Below are 26,661 nucleotides of genomic sequence, written 5' to 3'. Positions count from 1 at the left end.
AAATAGTGGATGCATTGCTAATCATTTTCCAACAGTCTATCGACTTTGGATCAGTTCCTATGGACTGGAGGGTAGCTATTGTAACACCACTTTTTAAAAAAAAAAGAGGGAGAGAGAAAGTGGGTAATTATAGACCAGTTAGCCTGACATCAGTAGTGGGGAAAATGTTGGAATCAATTACTAAGAATGAAATAGCAGCGCCTTTGGAAAGCAATGACGGGATCGGTCCAAGTCAGCATGGATTTATGAAGAGGAAATCATACTTGATAAATCTTCTGTAATTTTTTGAGGATGCAACTGGTAGAGTGGGCAAGGGAGAACCAGTGGATGTGGTGTATTTGGACTTTCAAAAGGCTTTTGACAAGGTCCCACACAAGAGATTGGTGTGCAAAATTAAAGCACATGGTATTGGGGGTAATATACTGACGTGGATAGAGAACTGGTTGGCAGACAGGAAGCAGAGAGTCGGGATAAACAGGTCCTTTTCAGAATAGCAGGCAGTGACTAGTGGAGTGCCGCAGGGCTCAGTGCTGGGACCCCACCTCTTTACAATATAGGATGAAGGAATTGAGTGTAATATCTCCAAGTTTGCAGATGACACTAAACTGGGTGGCGGTGTGAGCTGTGAGGGGGACGCTAAGAGACTGCAGGGTGATTGAGACAGGTTAGGTGAGTGGGCAAATGCATGACAGATGCAGTATAATGTGGATAAATGTGGGGGCAAAAACGCAAAGACAGATTATCTGAATGGTGGCAGATTCGGAAAAGGGGAGGTGCAACGAGACCTGGGTGTCACGGTTCATCAGTCACTGAAAGTTGGCATACAGGTGCAGAAGGCAGTAAAGGCGGCAAATGGTATGTTGGCCTTCATAGCTAGGGGATTTGAGTAGAGGAGCAGGGACGTCTTACTGCAGTTGTACAGGGCCTTGGTGAGGCCTCACCTGGAATATTGTGTTCAATTTTGGTCTCCTAATCTGAGGAAGGATATTCTTGCTATTGAGGGAGTGCAGCGAAGGTTCACCAGGCCGATTCCCAGGATAGCTAGACTGACATTTGAGGAGAGATTGGATCAACTGGGCCTTTATACATTGGAGTTTAGAAGGATGAGAGGGGATCTCATAGAAACATAAAATCCTGACGGGACGGGACAAGTTAGATGCGGGTAGATTGTTCCCGATGTTGGGGAAATCCAGAACCATGGGACACAGTCTTAGGATAAGGTGTAGGCCATTTAGGAGTGAGATGAGGAGAAACTTCTTCAGAGTTGTTAACCTGTAGAATTCCCTGCCGCAGAGAATTGTTGATGTCAGTTCAATGGATATATTCAAGAGGGAGTTAGATATGGCTCTTACAGCTAAAGGGATCAAGGGGTATGGAGAGAAAGCAGGAAAGGGGTACTGAGGGAATGATCAGCCATGACCTAATTGAATAGTGGTGCAGACTCGAAGGGCTGAATGGCCTACTCCTGCACCTATTTTCTATGAACTAGACTATTTGCAACCTTGGTGTCCCATCTGACACGGAGCTGAGCATCTGACACTAATAACCTCTCCAGCTCAAAGACCGCCTATTTCCATCTCTAATATTACGCGTATCCGCCCCTGCCTCAGCACGTCCGCTGCTGAAATCATCATTCATTCTCGTTACCGCCAGACTAGAGTATTCAATGCTCACCTAGCTGGCCTGCCATCTTTCACCCTACATAAACTTGAGCTCATCCAAAACTCTGCTGCCGTATCCTAACTCTCACCAAATCCCTTGACCATCACTCCCGTGCTCGCTGATCTACATTGATTCCCAGTCCAAAGCCACAATTTAAAAATTATCATATTCAAATCCCTCCATGGCCTCACCCCTCCCCATCTCTAACCTCGTCCAGCCCCAAAACCCTCCAAGGCATCTGCATTATTCCAACTCTGGCCTCTTATGCATTCCTGACTTCCTGCCTCCTACCTTTGGCATCATGTCTTCAGGCGTCTATGCCTTGAGCACTGGAATTCCCTTCCCAAACCTCTACCTCTCTCCTCCTTTAAGACACTGCATAAAACCTACATATTTGACCAAGCAGCTGTCCTAATAGCTTCTTCTTTGGCTCAGTGTCAATTCTGGTCTGTGAAGCGCCATGGGATGTTTTGGGATGAGGAGGTTCACTTATGAGGAAAGGTTGAGTCGCTACTAATTGGAATTCAGAAGAATGAGGGGTGATCTTATCGAAACGTATAAGATTATGAGGGGGCTTGACAAGGTGGATGCAGAGAGGATGTTTCCACTGATGGGGGAGACTAGAACTAGAGGGCACAATCTTCGAATAAGGGGCCTCCCATTTAAAACAGAGATGGGGAGAAATTTCTTCTCTGAAGGTTGTAAATCTGTGGAATTTGCTGCCTCAGAGAGCTGTGGAACCTGGGACATTGAATAAATTTCAGACAGAAATAGAGTTTCTTAAACGATAAGGGGATAAGGGGTTATGGGGAGTGTGCGGGGAAGTGGAGCTGAGTCCATGATCAGATCAGCCATGATCTTATTGAATGGCGGAGCAGGCTCGAGGGGCCGTATGGCCTACTCCTGTTCCTATTTCTTATATGTAAAGGCATTATATAAATGCAAGTTGTGGTTGTGTGCCAAAGTTCTACGCTGTCTTATTTTACAGTATTCTGTATTTCAACAGTTACTGCCAAGGCTAGCAGCTAACAAGTGTCTAAAAATTTTTGTTCAGGGGTTAAGAAAAGAAGGGGGATGAGTAGACAAATTCCTCTATCTGATTGGCTGTTATTTGGAGATTAGACACTTAATCAACAACGTGCTCACCTGAATGAAATAATCTATTTGTATTAAATTACAACCACGTAGCGACGACTGAGGTAATGCTGGCACGATGATCTGCTCCTTCCATTCTGCTTGCTTCCAAGACTTTACTCCTGACCCTTCAACCTCTGCAATTGTCCGCAGATCATAGATTAATCGCTTTGATTTATAGGTAACTTTCTGTAACAAAATGTCAAAACAGATATCCAGAGATATTAATTTTTTGAAATTAAACACTATAACCCAATGTACTCATTCAAAAACTGGAGTTCCCATAACTAAGTCGAATTGAAGAGAAAGGTGTGCAGAGTACAAGGGCTAAATCATAAATTCACACTGAAAACCTGAAAGCAACTTGCATGGTCTTTTGTGACATCAAGATCCTTATTAGGAATGTCACTCATGCGATATGAAGTACTGCAATTCATAAACCTGGGCTATATTAGAATAATCAGAAATTTACAGCACAGGAGGAGGCCATTTGGCCCATCGTATCGGTAATGGAGCTATCCAGCCGAATCCCACTTTTCAGTTCTTCGTCGGTAGCCTTGTAGGTTACGGTACTTCAAGTGTAGATCCAAGTACAGGTGCAACGTCCCAAATCTGGAACTTCGAAAACCGAAATTGTCCAAAAACCGGACATTTTGCGCATAGCTAATGGAGTCATCCAGAATTATTGACCTAAAACTGGGCATTTTTGAGGCAAAACCCAAAATCCGGCACAGATTCAATCGAGGATTTCAGACAAGAAAATCAAGTCTGAAATCCGGAATCCTCGACCGATTCTGTGCCGGATTTCGGACCTTGCCGCTCAAAACCCGGCACAGATTTGATCGAGGATTCCGGCTTTCAGACTATTGATTTTCTTGTCTGAAATCTGGTACGGACTCAGTCCCGAGGATTCCGGACGTTGTACCTGTATTTTTTAAATGCAATGAGGGTTTCTGCCTTTACTAACCTTTCAGGCAGTGGGTTCCAGACCCCCCACCCCCCCAGCACTCTCTGGGGGAAGAGTGTTCTTAACTCCCGTCTAATCGTTCTACCAATTACTTTAAATCTATGCCCTATCCACCCCATCTCGGCCCCTCAGAATCTTATACACCTCAAATCTCCCCTCAGCCCCCTCTGTTCCCAAGAAAACTACCCCAATCTATCCTTATAGCCAAATGCTCCAGTCCTGGCAACATCCTCGTAAATCTCCTCTGTACCCTCTCTAGTGCAATCACATTTTTCCTGTAATGTGGTGACCAAAACTGTACACGGTACTCTTGCTGTTTTATACAGTTGAAGCATAACCTCCCTGCTCTCATATTCAATGCCTTGGCTAATAAAGGAAAGTATCCTGCATGCCTTTTTAAACCATCTTAGCTACGTCCTTCAGGGATCTTGGACAAGATCCTCTGCATTTCTCAGTATCCTACTATTTATTGTATATTCCTTTGCCTTGTTAGCCGTCCCCTAATGCATTACCTCACACTTCTTCAGATTGAATTCCATTTGCCACTTTTCTGCCCACCTGACCAATCCATAGATATCTTTCTGCAGTCTACAGCTTTCTTCCTCACTATCAACCACACGGTCAATTTTTCTATTATCGGCACACTTCTTAATCATGCATTGAAGTCTAAATCATTGGTATATAGCACAAAAAACAAGGGGATCTAGTATTGAGCCCTGTGGAACCCTACTGGAAACAGCTTTCTAGTCACAAAAACACCCATCAACCATTACCCTTTGCTTCCCGTCACTAAGCCAATTTTGGATCCAAACTTGCCACTTTCCCTTGGATCCCATGGGCTTTTACTTTTCTGATCAGTCTGCCATGTGGGACCTTGTCAAAAGCCTTGCTAAAATCCACGTAGACTACAAATTGATGAGGACCACCAATAGAAATGAAGTCCGAGTGGAAAGAGTAAATAGGGAGGTGGCAAAGGCTTTAAACTACCAAGGGGAGGGGAGGGGGGTGAAAAGAAGGGATCTACAAGAAATGTAAGCAGTTTAAATATAAACAAAACAGGGAGAGAGAGCATAGTAAAGAATAAAGTAAGGGAGGACATAGATAGTAAGGGAGCAAACAGTTATAAAACAGCAATGCACAGTGTCCGTAATAAAACAGAGGAGCTGGAGGGGAGATTAAGAAAAGACTTGCACTTATATAGCACCTTTCACGACCACCAGAAGGCTCAAGGCACTTTTTACAGCCAATGTGGGAAAAATGGGAGGTAGAGTAGCTGTACTTATTAGGGATAACATAATGGCTGTATAAAAAAGGGACACAGCTATCAGCAAGTCAAAACTAGAATCATATGGATAGAGATAAAAGATAATAAAGGATCAACCACACTAATAGGAATAGTCTACAGACCACGTAATAGTGGAAGGGAGGTAAGGAAGAATTATGCAGACAAATCAAGGAATGAGTAAAAAACATAGAATAATAATCATGAGGGATTTTAACTACCCTGATATTAATTGGACAGAAGAGGTAGATAAAGGAGATAAGGAAAGAGAGTTCCGACAATGAATCCTTTCCAACTCAATATGTAAAGACCCCAACAAGGGAGGATTCGCTATTAGATCTAGTAATGGGGAATGAACCAGAGCAGATAAGTAGTAATGTAGAAACATAGAAAATAGGTGCAGGAGTAGGTCATTCGGCCCTTCGAGCCTGCACCACCATTCAATATGAACATGGCTGATCATTTTTGCAACTTTAGTACCTCATTCCTGCTTTCTCTCCATACCCCTTAATCCCTTTAGCCGGAAGGGCCACATCTAACTCCCTTTTGAATATATCTAACGAACTGGCCTCAACAACTTTCTGCGGTAGAGAATTCCACAGGTTCACAATTCTCTGGGTGAAGAAGTTTCTGCTCATCTCGGTCCTAAATGGCTTACCCCTTATCCTTAGACTGTGACCCCTGGTTCTGGACTTCCCAAACATCGGGAACATTCTTCCTGCATCTAACCTGTCCAATCCCATTAGAATTTTAAATGTTTCTGTGAGATCCCCTCTCATTCTTCGAAATTCCAGTGAATATAAGCCGAGTCGATCCAGTCTTTCTTTATATGTCAGTCCTGCCATTCCGGGAGTCAATCTGGTGAACCTTCGCTGCACTCCCTCAAAAGCAAGAATGTCCTTCCTCAGATTAGGAGACCAAACTACACACAATACTCCAGGTGTGGCCTCACCAAGGCCCTGTACAACTGCAGTAAGATCGCCCTGCTCCTTTTCTCAAATCCTCTCGCTATGAAGGTCAACATGCCATTTGCCATCTTCACCACCTGCTGTACCTGCATGCCAACTTTCAATGACTGATGTACCATGACATCCAGGTCTCATTGCACCTCCCCTTTTCCTAATCTGTCACCATTCAGATAATATTCTGCCTTCCTGTTTTAGCCATCAGTGAATAATCTCACATTTATCGACATTATACTGCATCTGCCATGCATTTGCCCATTCACCTAACCTGTCCAAGTCACTCTGCAACCTCTTAGCATCCTCCTCACAGCTCACACTGCCACCCAGCTTAGTGTCATCTGCAAACTTGGAGATAGTACATTCAATTCCTTCGTCTAAATCATTAATGTATATTGTAAATAGATGGGTTTCCAGCATTGAACCTTGCGATACCCCACTAGTCACTGCCTGCCATTCTGAAAAGGACCCGTTTATTCCTACTCTTTGCTTCCTGTCTGCCAACCAGTTCTCTATCCACGTCAATACATTACCCCCAATACCATGTGCTTTAATTTTGCACACTAATCTCGTGTGTGGGACCTTGTCAAAAGCCTTTTGAAAGTCCAAATATACCACATCCACTGGTTCTCCCTTGTTCACTCTTCGAGTTACATCCTCAAAAAATTCTAGAAGATTTGTCAAGCATGATTTCCCTTTCATAAATCCATGCTAACTTTGACCGATCCTGTCACTGCTTTCCAAATGCACTATTATATCTTTAATAATTGATTCCAACATTTTCCCCACTACCGATGTCAGGCTAACCAGTCTATAATTGCCTGTTTTCTCTCTCCCTCCTTTTTTTAAAAAGTGGGGTTACATTAGCTACCCTCCAATCCATAGGAACTGATCCAGAGTCTATAGAATGTTGGAAAATGACCACCAATGCATCCACTATTTCTAGGGCCACTTCCTTAACTACTCTGGGATGCAGACTATCAGGACCTGGGGACTTATCGGCCTTCAGTCCCATCAATTTCCCCAACACAATTTCCTGACTAATGAGGATTTCCTTCAGTTCCTCCTTCTCGCTAGACCCTCGGCCCCCTAGTATTATTTTGTGTCTTCCTTAGTGAAGATAGAACCAAATTATTTGTTCAATTGGTCTGCCATTTCTTTGTTCCCCATTATAAATTCACCTGATTCTGACTGCAAGGGACCTACATTTGTCTTCACTAATCTTTTTCTCTTCACATATCTATAGAAGCTTTTGCAGTCAGTAAAAGTAGGGGAACGTCAAGACAATAGTGACCAAAATATAACATGCTTTAAGATGATGGTAAAAAAGGGCATAAGCATGACAAAAACCAGGTTAATAGACTGGAGAAAAGCTGATTTTTAGGGGCTGAGAATAGAACTTGGAAAGATAAAATGAGCAACAATATTGGCAAACAACAATGCAGAACAATGGGCAACAATTAAAACGGTGTTCAACAGAGTGTAGGAAAAATATATTCCGCTAAAAGGAAAGAACAAACTAAACACTAATGAGACTCCATGCATGAAGACATAGTATTAGGCCCGTATCGAGGATGACCTGCTTCCTCACCAAAAAAGGATGAGTTCACAGGTGTTTCAATGAGGGACCTGACATTTGAGGTCCCAAACTGCATACTGAAGGGTAGAAGATGCCTGTGCACGGGTTTTTTAAAACTTGGGGTGACCGTTGCACACCAGCCACCACACGGGCTTGATAGAGCTAGGTCTTGATCCAGTGGCAAGGGTTAACCAAGACGACTGGAGACCAAGCTCTGCTGCACAGACCTAGTGCGCACGCATGCTCCTACTATCCATAGATTGCAGTGTGGGCTGGCCCATGCTGCCCCTGGGCCCCGAACCCTCACCTCTCCTGGGCCCCGATTTCTCACTACTCCCCCACCCCGATCAAAAATGGAGCAGTCAGAAACAGGACATCAATTAGTCTTCTCTTATCTTGGAGATATAAATATCGACACTGTTATTTGAAGACACAAGGGAACAATTGAGGGTAAGGACAGGTGCATACATTAAGTACATAGACAGCAGAGGAGTGCATGATGAGAGAATAAAGGGATTAGGAGAGAAGTCAACAAATAATTAGGAAGGCAGAGAAGAACTATGAAATGAAATTATCAAGGAACATAAAACAAAATTGTAAAATATTTTACAGGTACATCAATAAAAATAAAGTTGGGATGGGAATAGGGCCATCAAGGGAGAGACTGGACAATGCTTCAGGTAACAATAGGGTGATAGCAGAAATATTTACCTGGGGGATAGAACAGGTGGACATGACATTGGATGATGAGATGAGTAATGAGATTAAGTGTTTTAAAATAAAAAAGGGGATATATTAAATAAACTAATCAACTCAGGATAAAATCCCTGGTCCGAACGGAGTGCATCCATGCATTTTAAAAGAATCTAGGGAAGAGACAGCAGAGGCATTACTGCACATATCTAATAATTCGTTAGAAATTCACCAGAGGACTGGTGGATAGCTAACGTAATACCTATATTTAAGAAGGTGGATAGAACATGTCCAGGGAATTATAGACCTGTCAGCTTAACGTCAGTGATAGGAAATATAATGGAATCCCTAATAAAGGAGAGAATAGAACATCGAGAAACAAAAAGTATAATGAATATTCAGCATGGATTTCAAAAGGGAAAATGTTACTTGACCAAACTTATTGAATTTTATGAAGAGGTAACAATGAGAGTAGACAAGGGTAATGCAGTAGACAGAATTAATCTAGATTTACAAAAAGTCTTCGATAAAGTACCCCATAGACCAATGAATAAGGTCAGAGAATGCGGAGTCAGGGGGCAAGTAGCAGAATGGATCGCTAGCTTGCTTCAAGACAGAAAGCAGAATGGGAATAAAGGGTAACTATTCACAGTGGCAGAAGGTGGGTAGTGGTGTTCCACAAGGATCTCTCTCTTAATTGGTCCCTCGTATCAAGGATGACTTGCTTCCATGCCAAAAAGGGATGAGTTCACAGGTGTTTCAATGAAGGATCCAATATTCCAGATCCCAAACTACATGTTGAAGGGTGGAAGATGCCTGGGCGCAGATTTTTTTTAACATGTGGTGGCCGTTGCACACCAGCCACACAAGGGCTTGACAGAGCTAGGTCTTAGTCCAGTGGCAAGGATTAACCAAAACTGGAGACCAGCTTTGCTGCACAGACCAAGTGCGCGCACATATTGCAGTGTGGGCTGGCCCTTGCTGCTCCTAGGCCCTTGCCTCTTCTTTTACAACCAATGCATCCACTATCTCTGCAGCAACTTCTTTTAAGACCCTCGGTTGCAGACCATCAGGTCCAGAGGACTTGTCCACTTTTAGTCCCATTAGTTTGCCTAGTACTTTTTCTCTGGTGATAGTGATTATTTTAAGTTCCCACTGTCTCAATAGCCCCTTGATTATCAATTATTAGGATGCTTTAAGTGTCTTATACCGTGAAGACCAATACAAAATATTTCTTCAAAAGTCTCTGCCATTTTCCAGTTTCCCATTATTAATTCCCCAGTCTCATCCTCTAAGGGATCAACATTTACTTTAACTACTCTCTTTTTTTATATACCTGTAGAAGCTTAGCGTTTGTTTTTATATTTCTTGCTAGTTTACTATCTTCCCTCTTTATAATTTTTTTAGTCGTCCTTTGCTGGTTTCTAAAAATTTCCCCACCCTCTGGCCTGCCACCAATCTTCGCAACATTTTATGCCTTTGTTTTCAATTTGATACCACCCTTTACTTCTTTAGTTAGCCACAGGTGATGAGAAAGCTAGGTCTCAAACTGGTGTCCTGAACTTAAATAAAGGCAATTACAAAGGTATGAAGGCAGAGTTGGCTAAAGTGGACTGGTACAATAGATTAAAGGGTAAGACAGTAGATAAGCAGTGGCAAACATTTAAGGAGATACTTCATAACTCCCTCAGCACTGCACTGGGAGTGTCAGCCTGGATTTTGTGCTCAAGTCTCTGCGGCGGGACTTGAACCCACAACGAGCGAGAGTGCTGCCCACTGAGCCACAGCTGACACCACTTACAGAGCTAAAGGTTCAGACAGGAGGAAGGATGACAGGTTGGGAGTGCACAGATGATCAAATAATAAACAGCACTAAATAAATGACTGAAAGGTCAGTAACCAGAGGGCACAGATTTAAGGTGATTGGCAGAAGAACCAGAGGAAAAAACTATTACGCAACGAGTGGTTAGGATTTGGAACGCACTGCCTGATATGGTGGTGGAAACAGATTCAAAAGTAGCTTTCAAAAGGGAATTCGATAAATACAAGAGAAAAAATTGCTGGGATATGGGGAGTGGGACTGACTGGGTTGCTCTTCGCAAGAGCTGGCGCAGACTCGATGGGCCGAATGGCCTCCTTCTGTGCTGCACTATTCTATGATTCTGTGACTCTTTGCCACCAGGTCATAAAGCAAAACTGGAACAACATGCGGTGACTCTGAAGAAACAGTTGGAGCAAAAGATAGCGAGCTGTTCCAATCTGATTAAACAGCAGAAGCGTTTGGGTTGCAGGTGAGTTTTCGCTGAGGCAGACGTTTTGCTTTCTTGGTGTTAAATTAAAATTTAAAATGAGTGGGAGGAAGGATCAGTGCTGGGACCACTGCTGTTCACAATTTACATGAACGATTTAGACTTTGGAATCAAAAACACAATTTTTAAATTTGAAGATACCACCAAATTTTGGGGGTGGGGGGGAGGGAGGGAGGGGGAGACAGTCAATACTGAAGAGGACTGCAATAAATTACAGGAGGACATTAATAAACTTACAGAATGTGCAAATAATTGGCAATTGAACTTCAACACAAATAAATGTGAGGTAGTACATTTTGATAGGAAGAATAGGGAGGTCACTTATTACTTGGAAGATCTCCAAACAGTAGTAGTGATGTTGGGGAGGGCATCAAACAGGAAATTAGGGGTGCATGCAATAAAGGTGCAGCAGTTATCATGGGTGACTTTAATATGCATATAGATTGGGCTAACCAAACTGGAAACAATACGGTGGAGGAGGATTTCCTGGAGTGCATAAGGGATGGTTTTCTAGACCAATATGTCGAGGAACCAACTAGGGCGGAGACCATCTTAGACTGGGTGTTGTGTAATGAGAGAGGACTAATTAGCAATCTCGTTGTGCGAGGCCCCTTGGGGAAGAATAACCATAATATGGTGGAATTCTACATTAGGATGGAGAATGAAACAGTTAATTCAGAGACCATGGTCCAGAACTCAAAGAAGGGTAACTCTGAAGGTATGAGGCGTGAATTGGCTAGGATAGATTGGCAAATGATACTTAAAGGGTTGACAGTGGATGGGCAATGGCAGACATTTAGAACCGCATGGATGAACCACAACAATTGTACATCCCTGTCTGGCATAAAAATAAAAAAGGGAAGGTGGCTCAACCGTGGCTATCAAGGGAAATCAGGGATAGTATTAAAGCCAAGGAAGTGGCATACAAATTGGCCAGAAATAGCAGCGAACCCGGGGACTGGGAGAAATTTAGAACTCAGCAGAGGAGGACAAAGGGTTTGATTAGGGCAGGGAAAATAGAGTACGAGAGGAAGCTTGCAGGGAACATTAAGACGGACTGCAAAAGCTTCTAAAGATATGTAAAGAGAAAAATGTTAGTAAAGACAAACGTAGGTCCCCTGCAGTCAGAATCAGGGGAAGTCATAACAGGGAACAAATAAATGGCAGACCAATTGAACAAGTACTTTGGTTCGGTATTCACTAAGGAGGACACAAACAACCTTCCGGATATAAAAGGGGTCAGTGGGTCTAGTAAGAAGGAGGAACTGAGGGAAATCCTTATTAGTCGGGAAATTGTGTTGGGGAAATTGATGGGATTGAAGGCCGATAAATCCCCAGGGCCTGATGGTCTGCATCCCAGAGTACTTAAGGAGGTGGCCTTGGAAATAGCAGATGCATTGACAGTCATTTTCCAACATTCCACAGACTCTGGATCCGTTCCTATGGAGTGGAGGATAGCCAATGTAACCCCACTTTTTTTTAAAAAAGGAGGAAGAGAGAAAACAGGGAACCATAGACCGGTCAGCCCGACATCGGTAGTGGGCAAAATGATGGAATCAATTAAGGATGTCATAGCAGCGCATTTGGAAAAAGGTGCCATGACAGGTCCAAGTCAGCATGGATTTGTGAAAGGGAAATCATGCTTGACAAATCTTCTGGAATTTTTTGAGGATGTTTCCAGTAGAGTGGACAAGGGGGAACCAGTTGATGTGGTGTATTTGGACTTTCAGAAGGCTTTCAACAAGGTCCCACACAAGAGATTAATGTGCAAAGTTAAAGCACATGGGATTGGGAGTAGTGTGCTGATGTGGATTGAGAACTGGTTGGCAGACAGGAAGCAAAGAATAGGAGTAAATGGGTACTTTTCAGAATGGCAGGCAGTGACTCGTGGGGTACCGCAAGGTTCTGTGCTGGGGCCCCAGCTGTTTACATTGTGCATTAATGATTTAGACGAGGGGATTAAATGCAGTATTTCCAAATTTGTGGATGACACTAAGTTGGGTGGCAGTGTGAGCTGCGAGGAGGATGCTATGAGGCTGCAGAGTGACTTGGATAGGTTAGGTGAGTGGGCAAATGCATGGCAGATGAAGTATAATGTGGATAAATGTGAGGTTATCCACTTTGGTGGTAAAAACAGAGAGACAGACTATTATCTGAATGGTGACAGATTAGGAAAAGGGGAGGTGCAACGAGACCTGGGTGTCATGGTACATCGGTCATTGAAGGTTGGCATGCAGGTACAGCAGGCGGTTAAGAAAGCAAATGGCATGTTGGCCTTCATAGTGAGGGGATTTGAGTATAGAGGCAGGGAGGTGTTACTACAGTTGTACAGGGCCTTGGTGAGGCCACACCTGGAGTATTGCGTACAGTTTTGGTCTCCTAACTTGAGGAAGGACATTCTTGCTATTGAGGGAGTGCAGCGAAGGTTCACCAGACTGATTCCCGGGATGGCAGGACTGACATATCAAGAAAGACTGGATCAACTGGACTTGTATTCACTGGAGTTCAGAAGAATGAGAGGGGATCTCATAGAAACGTTTAAAATTCTGACGGTTAGATGCAGGAAGAATGTTCCCAATGTTGGGGAAGTCCAGAACCAGGGGTCACAGTCTAAGGATAAGGGGTGAGCCATTTAGGACCGAGATGAGGAGAAACTTCTTCACCCAGAGTGGTGAACCTGTGGAATTCTCGACTACAGAAAGTTGTTGAGGCCAATTCACTAAATATATTCAAAAGGGAGTTAGATGAAGTCCTTACTACTCGGGGGATCAAGGGGTATGGCGAGAAAGCAGGAATGGGGTACTGAAGTTGCATGTTCAGCCATGAACTCATTGAATGGCGGTGCAGGCTCAAAGGGCCGAATGGCCGACTCCTGCACCTATTTTCTATGTTTCTATGCGAGTGTAGGTGGGGTCGAGGAACAAAGCGATCTCGGAGTACAAATACACCAATCGCTAAAAGTCGCCCCACAGGTTCACAAGACTTTAAAAAAGCAAACCAAGCACTCGGGTTTATTTCCAGAGGGATAGAATTGAAAATTAGGGAAGTTATGCTAAACCTGTATCGAACCTTGGTTAGACTATACTTAGACCACTGTGTGCAGTTCTGGTTGCCATATTATAAAAAGGACATAATGGAGAGGGTGCGGAGAGATTTACAAGGATGAAACCAGAAATGCAAGAGTATACATATCAGGAAAGGATGAACAGGCTCTTGAAAAAAGCGGCTTAGGGGTGACCCAAGATCTTTTTAAAATTGTGAAAAGTTTAGATAGAATCATAGAAATTTACAACACAAAGGCCACAAGTTTCCACATGATTTGCTCCTGATTTTTAGGAGCAACTGGTGTAGAACGGACTATCTTAGAAATCGGAATTCTCGTCATTTCGTTTGCTCCAATTCTCGTCAGTTAGAACAGTTTCACTTTGGAACAGAACTTTTATTTTTCAAAAGGGGGCGTGTCCGGCCACTTACGCCTGTTTTCAAAGTTTCGTCAGTGAAAACTTACTCCAAACTAACTTAGAATGGAGTGAAGATTTTTGTACGCTCGAAAAAATCTTGTCTACACTTTAGAAAATCAGGCGTAGGTTACAAATCAGGCGTAGGGAATGGTGGGGAGGGGGGTTTAAAGGGAAGTTTACAAACATTAAACACTTCAGTTTTACAAATAAAGAGCCATCATTAATAATAAATGATAAATACATCAATAAATCAACCAATAAATCAATCAAAAAAAATTAATGATAAATAATTTTTTTTTAAATCAATAAAACAAAACATTTTCTACTTACCGACTGCAGCACCGGGAGCCCTCCAACAGCGTGCTGGGATGACCCCTCAGTGTGTCTCTGTCAGTGTCTGTGTTTCTGACAGCGAGGGGAGGGGGGAGAGAGCGGGGGGAGAAGGGGGAGAGAGCGGGGGGAGGGGGGGACGACGGAGATTGGGGGGGGGGGGACGGAGATTGGGGGGGGGGGGACGGAGATTGGGGGGGGGGACGGAGATTGGGGGGGGGACGGAGATGGGGGGGGGGACGGAGATTGGGGGGGGGGACGGAGATTGGGGGGGGGGACGGAGATTGGGGGGGGGGGGCGGAGATTGGGGGGGGGGGCGGAGATTGGGGGGGGGGGCGGAGATTGGGGGGGGGGCGGAGATTGGGGGGGGGGCGGAGATTGGGGGGGGGGGCGGAGATTGGGGGGGGGGGCGGAGATTGGGGGAGGGGGCGGAGATTGGGGGGGGGCGGAGATTGGGGGGGGGGGGCGGAGATTGGGGGGGGGCGGAGATTGGGGGGGGGGGACGGAGATTGGGGGGGGGACGGAGATTGGGGGGGGGGACGGACGGAGATTGGGGGGGGGGGAACGGAGATTGGGGGGGGGGGGAACGGAGATTGGGGGGGGGGGGGAACGGAGATTGGGGGGGGGGGGGAACGGAGATTGGGGGGGGGGGGGGACGGAGATTGGGGGGGGGGGGGAGGGGATGGAGATTGGGGGGGGGGCGGGAGGAGAAGGGGGAGGGAGGCTGAACGGGCCGGGCCCAAGACTTCGGTCAGGGCCCGTCCCCAGCACCAGATTTACAGGTAGGTGGCGTTGGGTCAGGTTGGGGGGGGGGGGGGGGGGGGGTGGTGGGAGGGAGGGAGGTCGGTTCGGGGGGGGAGGTCGGTCAGGTCGGATCCAGTCCGGGGGCGGGGGAGGGAGCGGGTGTCGGGTCTGGTCCGGGGGCGGGAGCAGGTGTCGGGTCGGGAGGAAGCAGGAACTGGTCGTGGGAGGAGCCTTAGTCACGCAGCCCCAGTGAGGCCATTCGGCCAGGGCTAGGGGCTGCGTGCTTCGGGCCCCTCCCACAGTTTTGGGCGCCTGGAGCTACTGAACATGCGCGCCCACTGTAGCGCGCATGTGCAGAGGTCCCGGCACTGTTTTCAGCGCAGAGACCTGGCTCCACCAGAGTGCCAGAGTACCTGCAGGGAGGTGGAGAATCTGGAGGGGTTTTTTTTCGGCGCACTTTGTGGCGCGAAAAACGGGTGTCCAGGTCGGGACTGCGCCGTTCTAGGCGCGGCTTGGAACTTGGGCCGAAAAGGAGGCCATTTCGGCCCATCGTGTCCGCGTCAGCCGACAAAGTACCCAGCCGAATCCCACTTTCCAGCTCTTGGTCCATAGCCCTGTAGGTTTCAGCACTTCATGTGCACAACCAAGTACTTTTTAAAATGTGGTGAGGGTTTCTCACTCTACCATTCTTTCAGGCAGTGGGTCCCAGACCCCCACCACTATCTGGGTGAAAAAAATTCCCCTCAAATCCGCTCTTAACCTCCTACCAATTACTTTAAATCTATGCCCCCTTGTTGTTGACCCCCTGCTGAGGGAAATAGGTCCATCCTATCTAGGCTCCTCAATGTTATACACCTCAATAAGGTCTCCCCTCAGCTTCCTCTGTTCCAAAGAAAACAAACCCAGCCTATCCAATCTTTCCTCATAGCTAAAATTCTCCAGTCCAGGCAACATCCTCGTAAATATCTTCTATACCCTCTCAAGTGCAATCACATATTTCCTGTAATGTAGTGACCAGAACTGCACGCAGTACTCTAGCTCTGGCCTAACTAGTGTTTTACACAGTTCAAGCATAACCTCCTTGCTCTTGTATTATATGCCTCAGCTAATAAAGGCAAGTATTCCGTATGCCTTCTTAAACACCTTATCTACCTGGCCTACTACATTCAGGGATATGTGGACCTGCACTCCAAGGTCCCTTTGTTCCTCTACACTTCTCAGTGTCCTACCATTTAATGTGTATTCCCTTGCTTTGTTAACCCTCCCCAAATGCATTACCTCGTACTTCTCTGGATTGAATTCAATTTGCCACTGTCCTGCCCACCTGACCAGTTCATTGATAGCTTCATGCAGTCTACAGCTTTCTTCTTAATCATCAACCACAGTGTCAATTTTTGTATCATCTGCAAACTTCTTAATCATACTCCCTAGATTCAAGTCTAAATCATTGATATGTACCACAAAAAGCAAGTATCCTGGTACTGAGCCCTGTGGGTCCCCATTCGAAACACCCTTCCAGTCACAACAACACCCATCAACGATTACCCTTTGCTTCCTGCCTCAGTCAATTTTCAATCCAACTTGCCATTTTGCCTGGGATGCCATGGGCTTTTACTTTCGTGACCAGTCTGCCATGTGGGACCTTATCAAAAGCCTTGCTGAAATCCATATACAGAGTGGATAGAGAGAGAATGTTTCCACTTGTGTGGAAGAGCATAACGAGGCCATCCATATAAGATAGTCACCAAGAAATCAAATAGGGAATTCAGAAGAAACTTCTTTACCCAAAGACTGGTGAGAATATGGAGCTCGCTATCACAGCAAGTGGTTGAAGCGAATAGCATCGATGCATTAAGGGGAGGCTAGACAAGCATATGAGAAGGGAATAGAGGGTTACGCTGATATATTTAGATGAGCAAAGACGGGAGGAAGCTCAAGTGGAGCATGGACTGATTGTGCCAAATGATCTGTTTCTGTGCCGTATATCCTTTGTAATCCTCATGGAAACAATAATTTGTGGGGGGGGGGGGGGTTGGTGGGAAGAAGGAATGTGTATTTTGATTAAGTAAACAGCTGCACATTCATAAATGGCAAATAAGTTTAAAGAGTTGATTATAAACTTCTTAATGTACATTTTTGTTTGTAACATTATCCGTCATTTAAAAAAGAAAGTTACTGCAGGTACAACGTCCCGAATCCGGTAACCTTGGGACCGAGGCCGTTCCGGTTTTTTCCGATGAAGGAAAGACTGGTTTGCCACACGCTCCTTCCACTGCCTGTGCTTGATTTCTGCATGCTCTCGGCGATGAGACTCGAGGTGCTCAGCGCCCTTCCGGATGCTCTTCCTCCACTTAGGGCGGTCTTTGGCCAGGAACTCCCAGGTATCGGTGGGGATGTTGCATTTTATCAAGGAGGCTTTGAGGGTGTCCTTGAAACATTTCCTCTGCCCACTTTGGGCTTGTTTGCCGTGAAGGAGTTCAGAGTCGAGCGCTTGCTTTGGGAGTCTTGTGTCAGGCATGCGAACAATGTGGCCCGCCAAGTGGAGCTGGTCGAGTGTGGTCAGTGCTTCAATGCTGGGGATGTTGGCCTGGTCAAGGACGCCAACATTGGTGCGTCTGTCCTCCCAGGGGATTTGCAGGTTCTTGCGGAGACAATGTAAACTTGCTGTGACTCACTAAGGCAGGTGACTGGGTAGACTCATTTTTACCAGGACTTCCTGGATGCCTGTCTTAGTGAATCATGGCAAATTTACTTCCACCTGGCAATGTGCTTGGGGAGCCTGCTCCACTCCTACACATCTCAGCACAATAAGTAGGTATTGTTCTACATTTGCAGAATATGCTGCGCATTTACTATTTTTCACTGAAATACTTGGTTTCAAATTTGGTCTTGTCAGATAGATGAAATGGTGTAGTCTCTAAATTCCTGCCTAAGCGCCAAGTTATGTACATGTATGTTAATCATTTTAATATTAAAGAGAACTTTGGCAGAATTATCTTCATTACGAAGTATACTGGTTGAGCAGGGGAAGGGTAAATATATATAAATACAAAGCTTCAACAGTAATAAGTGCTAAACACAATCAGCAAAACAAGTACTGTTGTAGATTTGGAAATTCGACTTTTAGCTGAACGGCTTTTGCAACTTACTCTAAATCTGGTAATACTTACTTGTCTTGAGCATTCAAACACTAATCATTGTAATTAAATAATTTCTTTCATCTTGCTTTGCAGTGAACCTTAGCCTTTCCTTTACCAAATTAGGACAAAAGACACTTTCCCAGCCATGATCTAATTGAATGGTGGTACAGGCTTGAGGGCTGAATGGCCTACTCCTGTTGCTATGAAAGTAGAAATTCCTAGAATTCTAAATCTAATAAGCCGGAAATCTCAAAACTAGCTACAATTCAGGTCATTTTCTTAATTGAAAAAAAAGCCTAGAAAATGCACATGCTGTGGTACTCATCTACAGTTTGGCGTCATGATTGACAAAATGTTATTAGAATGGAAATACAGACAGTACACACTGGCATGTACACAGAGTACAATGTGAATGGTTACAATACATAACAGCACAGCAAATACTACTAAAACTTTGGCATGTGTTTATGTTTTTACTTCAATCTTTCCATAAACCAACATAACAGAAATTTGAACTGGACAATCTATCAATCCAGTATGTTACCATTGATCATTTGTGTTTTATTGTGTAATTGAAGGCACATAACTACAGGACTTTGGTCAACTTTTAAGGACACTGAATTGGAGCCAAAGAATTTCTCAAATTTTTAATCAAAATTGTGGAAGATTTCTAACAGTTTTGAAAAGAACTGATCAGTTTAAAAAAAAGATATTGGAACGGAGACAAATTAAAAATGAGCTCCAAGCAAAACATTAATATAAATGGGGATCCTTATATTTCAGGTGCACATATTAAACTTCAAAAGATAAGCTCACCTTGGCTTCATAAGTCACACCTGGTTCATCAGAAGCAATGCATGATTCAGTTTAATGGATTCAATATAAACCACAATTTATTTTGTTTATCTCAACTGAATGTCGCTCACTAGAACATAACATTTCAGTAAATTACCACTATTAAATGCCAAGTGCCTATGCATTTTCTAGGTAAATTGATTAATTTTTATTGTTGACAGCCTCCTCATTTTGCAGTTAGCTCCTGCCACTAACTTTTCAGAACTTTAAGAAAAAGTACATCAGTTGTGCAAAATAAAATTTTAGTTTTGGTAACATTAAATTTTAATTAGATTTTTGTATAGAATTTAATTTCCATTAATGATTTTAATAATCATAAAGGCACAAAAGTGGTTGTGTTACTTCAAGTACCGTCACTTCAGCAAATAATGACTGAAAATTCAAGACTGCAGAAGCTTGTAATTCAGCACAGATCTATAGATTACCTGGATGAGACTGGCGACAACGTTACCCATATCCTTCCCAGACTTGTTTTGGATGGCCGTAGTAAGCTGGATGATCTGACCTGAAGTGTATCCTTTAAGATCAGTGCTCACTGTGAAAGCCACAACCCCACTTTTCACAATCAAGTAGCTGAACTTCTTGGTCATAGTTATAACATTTGGTTGCTGTTAAGAATTAAAAAAAAGCCCCACAAGTTAAGCATTTTGAAAAATACATCCTTAAAAGCAACTGTAAAGCAGTCAACTGCAGAGAGGGTCACTTGACTTTCTTTTGAGATATATGTGCTCACATACTATCTGTTAGATCAAGCAAAGGTGCAATTTTTGGGTTATTAGAGTACAGGCGAATTGTGTGGTACAGTGGGTCATTTCACAATCCTACTCGAGATCTAAACTGAAATCTCCTTAATCATTCTCTCTCAACTGTTTCCAGGTGTAAAGATCCCTCATAACCAGTGAAGCGAGTGTAGCTAGCTTCAACTTAAAAATTGGATATTGTCAACTATTGACAAATCTAACATTTCAAACATTGGCCATGCTACTTCTGATACCAACAGCTCTAATGGAGCAGAACTATTGCCTCAGTGACTCACTAATTCCTGGGAGCAACAATCAAATGGACCAACCCTGGCTAATATGGTTAATAAAACAATGTACAGCAAGGCACTTCAGCTATGAAACTCCAATAATTGGAGCAAGGTGTTAGTTTTGAAAGAGTCCTAGTTTTGATTGATTTTATGACTCAATTTCCAGGATCGAACTGAACCAGCTAGTGGTTGCATAATTCAATTATTCATGAGCTCATATGTAGATTCCAATCACCTTCTAACCAAACCACATAGCTTTCAATCAAGTGACTGATCAGAGACGTCCTGTGCTTGGCCCATAATCCATCCTTGTAAATTTGAACCCCCACACACGGTAGAAAACTGGAATTAAATTAACCCATGAATTTTTTTTTTAAATTCGTAGCCAATTTTTCCAATTCTTTGTCAAATCACAAACGCCAGAGGTCACCTTGCACACATCAAGGATCACTCTGCGCCAATGCTCTTAGCCAAAAGGCCTAGAGCCACTACACCGTTCCTGGAAGTACTGCAATACCAGGTTCGTGCCATGGAGGTGGATGGGTCAGGCCCCCCACACACCTCCGTGGAGGTGGATGGGTCAAGCCACCCCACCCACCTCCGATGAATTAACTCCTATTTGTCACTACAGCTGGCATAATTACAATGGCCATCTGTACAAAGGGATGGAGAGCCCATTTGCTATGTTGTCCCGTGAAATCTTAACGCATACCACAGGCCCCTCCCCTACTCGACTCAATGTCTGTCCTGGCACATTCCTAGATCCTTCCAGCCACAGAAAGCAGCAATGAGATTCTGGTAACGTACCAGCAGCACCATACCAACATTTTAAGTCCTATTAGTTCCATCACAACATGTCAGAAATGAGAGGGAAAGTAAAAGAACAAGTTGAATGTGGAAAACTGGGCAAGCAGAAAATTTGCATTTGAATATCTAAAACCTGCCTTTTAAGTCTAAATTACATTTAAGTGGACAATCTATACCTCGTACAATTAACAGAAGACAACGAGATAGTCTTGTGTCACGTACGGTTATCAAATAGACTTTGCTTCCTTTTAATAGTTAATTTAAAAAATAATTTACATGCTATAATAACATCTGATGATCGTGCATATTGAAAACTAACACGACAAAATAATCATGGTTACTATGACTGCAAATCTTTCATTCACCTCCATTGGTATATAAATTAAATGCCATTGTTGCAATCTATACAAAGTCAATCAAGTTACCTCAATATCACCGATCTCATTCAGGTTGAGCAGATTAAGAATGTAAAACGCCTTATCAGCTTTATAATCTTTCGAGAATCGTGCAGTTTCTACTGTAGCTCTGATACGGTAGCTTATCTTCCCAAAAAGACCTTCAAATGAAGTAGGAGCAGTCGCTTTAAAGAGAGAAAAAGTTACACTTTAAATGCATGTTAATTCAGCACCTTAATGACCATACCTACTGCACTCCTTTTCAAAGTAATCAGAATATGAAAGTCAAAAATGTTTTTTTAAATACTAGTGTGTTCACTGACACACAAATGCAAAACAGCAAAATTCATCATCTCCCCTAGAATTTCTCACGGAGCTACTTTCTACTCTCAATTAGGTGTTTCTGGGGAATGTGTTTATCCAAAGGAGAAATGTAGAGAGCGGAAACTCTGCCACACCTTCCAGTGAATAGTTCTAGAGAAAATCTGCCAAAAGCCGGTGAACAGCTGAAATATATGACCTCTTGGATATGGAATGGAGCACGGCACATAGGAAGAGGAGAAGGCCATTAAGCCCCTGGAGCCTGTTCCGCCAGTCATGGCTGACCTGTGACCTAACTCCATTTACAGGTTGAGCGTCTGAAATCCGGAGTTCCGAAATTCGGAATGTTCCGGGCCAATCCGTGGTGGGGTCGTCTGGAATCCGTAAAATGTTCCGAAATCCAGATCTGCCGTTGTCGCCCACCGCATCCCCCCCCCCCCCCCTTCAACCCACTGCCCTGCCATCAGACTCCCCCACCTCAGCCACTGCCAGCCCCCCCGACTTCTCCTCCCCACCCCGCCGGCTTGGCTGCCCCCCCTCAACCCACAAGACGTTCTGAAATCCGGAAATATCTGAATCTCGGCCCGGGCGTTTCCAGATTCGGGATGTTGAAAAGACGTTCCGAAATCCGGAAATATCCGAAATCCGGAATGGCCTCGGTCCTGAGGTTTCTGGATTTCGCATGCTCCACCTGCACCTGCCTTTGCCCCATATCCCTTAATAGCTTTGGCAGATATGCTGAAGAGCATAAACATCTGAACAATGGCACAAGGTACATTTTCCTCCCAGCTGTCTTTACTTGTCTGCTTGAACTCAGATTTTCAAAGTAGGATTCTCAAGGTTTGTATCTGGGGTTGGGTACTATCTCAAATGTTTCTGAAATTTTAGCTTTTTTGGATAGCTAGCACTTTCTTTTGAAAGTTCAGACAAAAGGGTGCGCAGGGATGTGTCAACATTTGCAAAGGGTTCCCTCACGCTGAAAAGTTTGGCAATCACAGCTCTTTGTAATACAAACTAGATCTTTCATCTTCTGCAGAGAAAGAGTGGAAGTTACAAAATCAGAAAAATTATACGAGAAGAAATATACTGGAATAAAATATATCAGCTGCTGGTGGCTGCTTGTACAGCGCCAATTGGAGAAGCCAGAGGGCAAATTACCAACCTGCTCTTCCTCAGCCACAGGTGGCTTGTGGAATTAAGAATTGTCATACCTCACAAATTTACAGCATAGCATTTTTTTAAATAAATTGCTTTAGTACAGTCAATACTGTGGAATTGTCACAATCAGGCTTAAAGCAGTTGTATCAGTACCAAGCCAAGTACAGATTTGAATTTAAGATTTGTTTATGCTGTATCTGATCTGTATAGAAATGCATTTAGCTCATTTGTGTTCACGGTATTTGACCAAATATGAAAGTTGTGATGAGAATACATATACCAATAGGAATATCCCATCAGTTACTTCTGCATTAACTACTTGCGACTGCCAATCTTTCCCTGCGTCAGTTTAGGGCGGAAGTGAAATTGAGACAAACTGAAAGGGAGCATTAAATATATGTAGTTTTAACCAGTAAAGAAAACAATCAGCTTGAAGGGGCTTTCGACAAAGGATTATTCAAGAACTGCTTTTTCCAATGTCTATTGGCCTTGGTGTATATAGGAGATGTCTATCTCATCTGAAGGAAGAATGTTAGTTCAAGGCTTCATAAAAGGAGTAAAGAAAACCTGATGAGATGTCAACTGATAGGTTCATTCAGTAACACCCCGGTACAGGTTTAGTGCACAAGGGAATAATGACCTTTGTGTGAAGAAGATGACAATGAAGTTTGCCTATTGATGTAGTATGAAATCTTCGTCTCATTCAAGAACAAATTCTAAAAAGCCAACGGAAATTTGCAAATGAACTCTATCCAGGATATAGTTCCATCTCAAAGCAGGATTCTCAATATACACAGATATTTGCGCAGGCATAGAAAGATGTGTGCCGAGAAGAGATTCAGAAAATAAGAAAACAACAACCATGATCAAATACTTCGCAAATAGAAATGGAATCTCTTTTGGAAAAAGTGTAATATAAATATAAGTCTAAGTGGATGGAAGTTAAAACTCTGCCTGTTTTAGCATTAAAATGTCACTTCCTTATTTACCAAACACAAAATCATGATATCAAAAAAAGGAACTTAACAGGAAGAAAAATATTTCAGCAAACATGTAAAGAATAGGGAAATGCAATTTGTACAGACAGCTCGAACACGGAGGCAGCAGGAGCTTAGACATGATGGATCAAATGGCTCGCTGATGTTAAAAGGTTCTACACCATGCAGCAATTTAATTGCAAATGCAATACTAAAACCTCTTAGAATATATAAACATATCTTTACCTGGGAGAAGAAATTGGAAGGTGTAAGTATACTCTCCAGCTATCAAGGATCCTGTAAAGACAGGGAAAATGTTAAAATTATTGTATGAACCAAAAAACACAGGTTATTAAATTCACTTTCACTATGGCCATCTTATTTACTGCAATAACTTTTATCAGAACTTCATCAGCAATTCAAGTACATTACAAGACCATTTTTGTGGCAATTTGTGCAAAGATATTTTTTTAATCCAATTATAATTGCTACATTACAACTTGCATTTATAATCCCTTTAAAATGCAATACACCCCAAGGCGATTCACAGATATAAGTCTTAAGGAGTGCCTTAAAAGGAGATAGAGGTAGAGGTTTATAACAAGTATTTATATAGCGTCTTTGATGTAGTGAAAATTTGGCACCGAGCCACACAAGGAGAAATTAGGGCAGTTTGGACAAAGAGGTAGGTTTTAAGGAGTGTCTTGGAGGAGGAAAGAGGTAGAGAGGCAGAGAGGTTTAGGCAGGGAATTCTAGTTTAGGGCCTAGGCAACAGAAGGCACAACCACCAATGGTTGAGCGATTATAATCAGGGATGCTCAAGAGGGCAGACTTAGAGGAGTGCAGACATCTTGGGGGAGGGGGGGGGGGTGGATTGTAGGGCTGAAGGAGATTAGAGATAGGGAGGGGCGAGGCCATGGAATAATTAAAAATGAGGATGAGAAGTTCGAAATCGAGGTGTTACTTAACCGGGAGCTAATGTAGGTCAGCGAACACAGGGGTGATGGGTGAGCGGGACTTGGTGCGAGCTAGGACACGGGCAGCCGAGTTTTACGTCGGGTAGAATGTGGAAGGCCAACCAGGAGTGCATTGGAATAGTCAAGTCTAGAGGTAACAAAGGCATGGATGAGGGCTTCAGCAGCAGATGATCGGAGGCAAGGGTGGAGATGGGTGATATTACAGAGGTGGAAATAGGCAGTCTTATTATACTGCGGATATGTGGCTTATTTCAGGGTCAAATATGACACCCAGGTTGCGAACAGTGTGGTTCAGCCTCAGACAGAAGTTGGGGAGTGGGATGGTGTCAGTGGCTACGGAGTTTGTGGCAGGTTCGAAAACAATGGCTTTAGTCTTCCCAATATTCAATTGAAGAACATTTCTGCTCATCCAGATCTGGATGTCGGACAAGTAGTCTGGTAATTTAGAGACCGTGGAGGGGTCGAGAGAAGTGGTGGTGAGGAAGAGCTGGGTGTCATCAGCGTACATGTAGAAACTGAGTGTTTTCGGATGGTGTCACATGTAGATGAAAAATAGGAGGGGGCCAAGGATAGATCCTTGGGGGAAACCAGAGGTAACGATGCGGGGGCATGAAGAGAAGCCGTTGCAGGTGATTCTCTGGCTACAATTAGATAGATAAGAATGGAACCAGGCGAGTGCAGTCCCACCCAACTGAATGACGGTGGAGGGGCGTTGGAGAAGGATAGAGTGGTCAACCGTGTTAAAGGCTGCAGACAAGTCAAGAAGGACGAGGAGGGACAGTTTGCCTTCATCATAGTCACAAAGGGTGTCATTTGTGACTTTGATGAGAGCCATTTCGGTACTGGGGCAGATGCAGAAACTGGATTGGAGGGATTCAAACATGGACTTGCGGGAAGGATGGACATAGATTTGGGAGGCGACGACACGTTCAAGGACTTGGAGAGGCTGGAGATGGGCGATAGGCAGCGCCAGGCAGGGAGGCTTCATTTAAGGGCAAGGTGTCATTGCCCCTCAACCAAGTTTCAGAGCTTGATGTTGATGCCATTATCTACATTAAGCTTATGGAAGGCAAGGGCCTTGTTTGCAAGCGAATGGACAATCTGGAGGGAGATGGAGACTTTCGGTGATGGTTGCCCCATTGCCAGCATCCACAGAGTCAGCGCTGGCTGGGGGGGGGGGGGGGGGCGGGGGTTGAGGCGAGTTGGACAGGGAGGAGATTGGCAAGATTAGCCCCCAGTGGATGAGCTGGGTGGAAAGGTCGGCGAGAGAGCAGGATGGGACAGTTGCTGCTCTCTGAGGTTATCCACTTTGGTGGTAGAAACATAGAAACATAGAAAATAGGTGCAGGAGCAGGCCATTCAGCCCTTCTAGCCTGCACCGCCATTCAATGAGTTCATGGCTGAACATGAAACTTCAGTACCCACTTCCTGCTTTCACGCCATACCCCTTGATCCCCCGAGTAGTAAGGACTTCATCTAACTCCCTTTTGAATATATTTAGTGAATTGGCCTCAACTACTTCCTGTGATAGAGAATTCCACAGGTTCACCACTCTCTGGGTGAAGAAGTTTCTCCTTATCTCGGTCCTAAATGGCTTACCCCTTATCCTTAGACTGTGACCCCTGGTTCTGGACTTCCCCAACATTGGGAACATTCTTCCTACATCCAACCTGTCCAAACCCGTCAGAATTTTAAACGTTTCTATGAGGTCCCCTCTCACTCTTCTGAACTCCAGTGAATACAAGCCCAGTTGATCCAGTCTTTCTTGATAGGTCAGTCCCACCATCCCGGGAATCAGTCTGGTGAATCTTCGCTGCACTCCCTCAATAGCAAGAATGTCCTTCAAGTTAGGAGACCAAAACTGTACACAATACTCCA

The 26,661-nt window shown here is 44.0% G+C and overlaps 1 protein-coding gene across 3 annotated transcripts in view; it reads right to left on the bottom strand.

Moving 5' to 3' along the window:
- arrdc1b (arrestin domain containing 1b) overlaps positions 1-26,661 on the bottom strand; it is an 81,497-nt gene that overhangs the window by 6,761 nt on the left and 48,075 nt on the right. For 2 of the 3 annotated variants that reach the window (XM_070862821.1, XM_070862824.1), the window contains 4 exons: positions 24,053-24,103; positions 21,381-21,535; positions 19,544-19,726; positions 2,809-2,985 (listed from right to left, as the gene is read on the bottom strand). In XM_070862821.1, coding sequence (XP_070718922.1) covers positions 2,809-2,985; positions 19,544-19,726; positions 21,381-21,535; positions 24,053-24,103 — 566 coding nt within the window. The remainder of the gene's footprint in view (positions 1-2,808; positions 2,986-19,543; positions 19,727-21,380; positions 21,536-24,052; positions 24,104-26,661) is intronic. The other variant, XM_070862823.1, reaches the window with a different exon arrangement.

The sequence above is a fragment of the Pristiophorus japonicus genome, chromosome 20 (genome assembly GCF_044704955.1).
Source record: "Pristiophorus japonicus isolate sPriJap1 chromosome 20, sPriJap1.hap1, whole genome shotgun sequence".
Taxonomy (NCBI): domain Eukaryota; kingdom Metazoa; phylum Chordata; class Chondrichthyes; family Pristiophoridae; genus Pristiophorus; species Pristiophorus japonicus.
The sequence above is the reverse complement of the archived record's forward strand: the minus strand, read 5'-3'. Positions and strand labels throughout refer to the sequence as shown.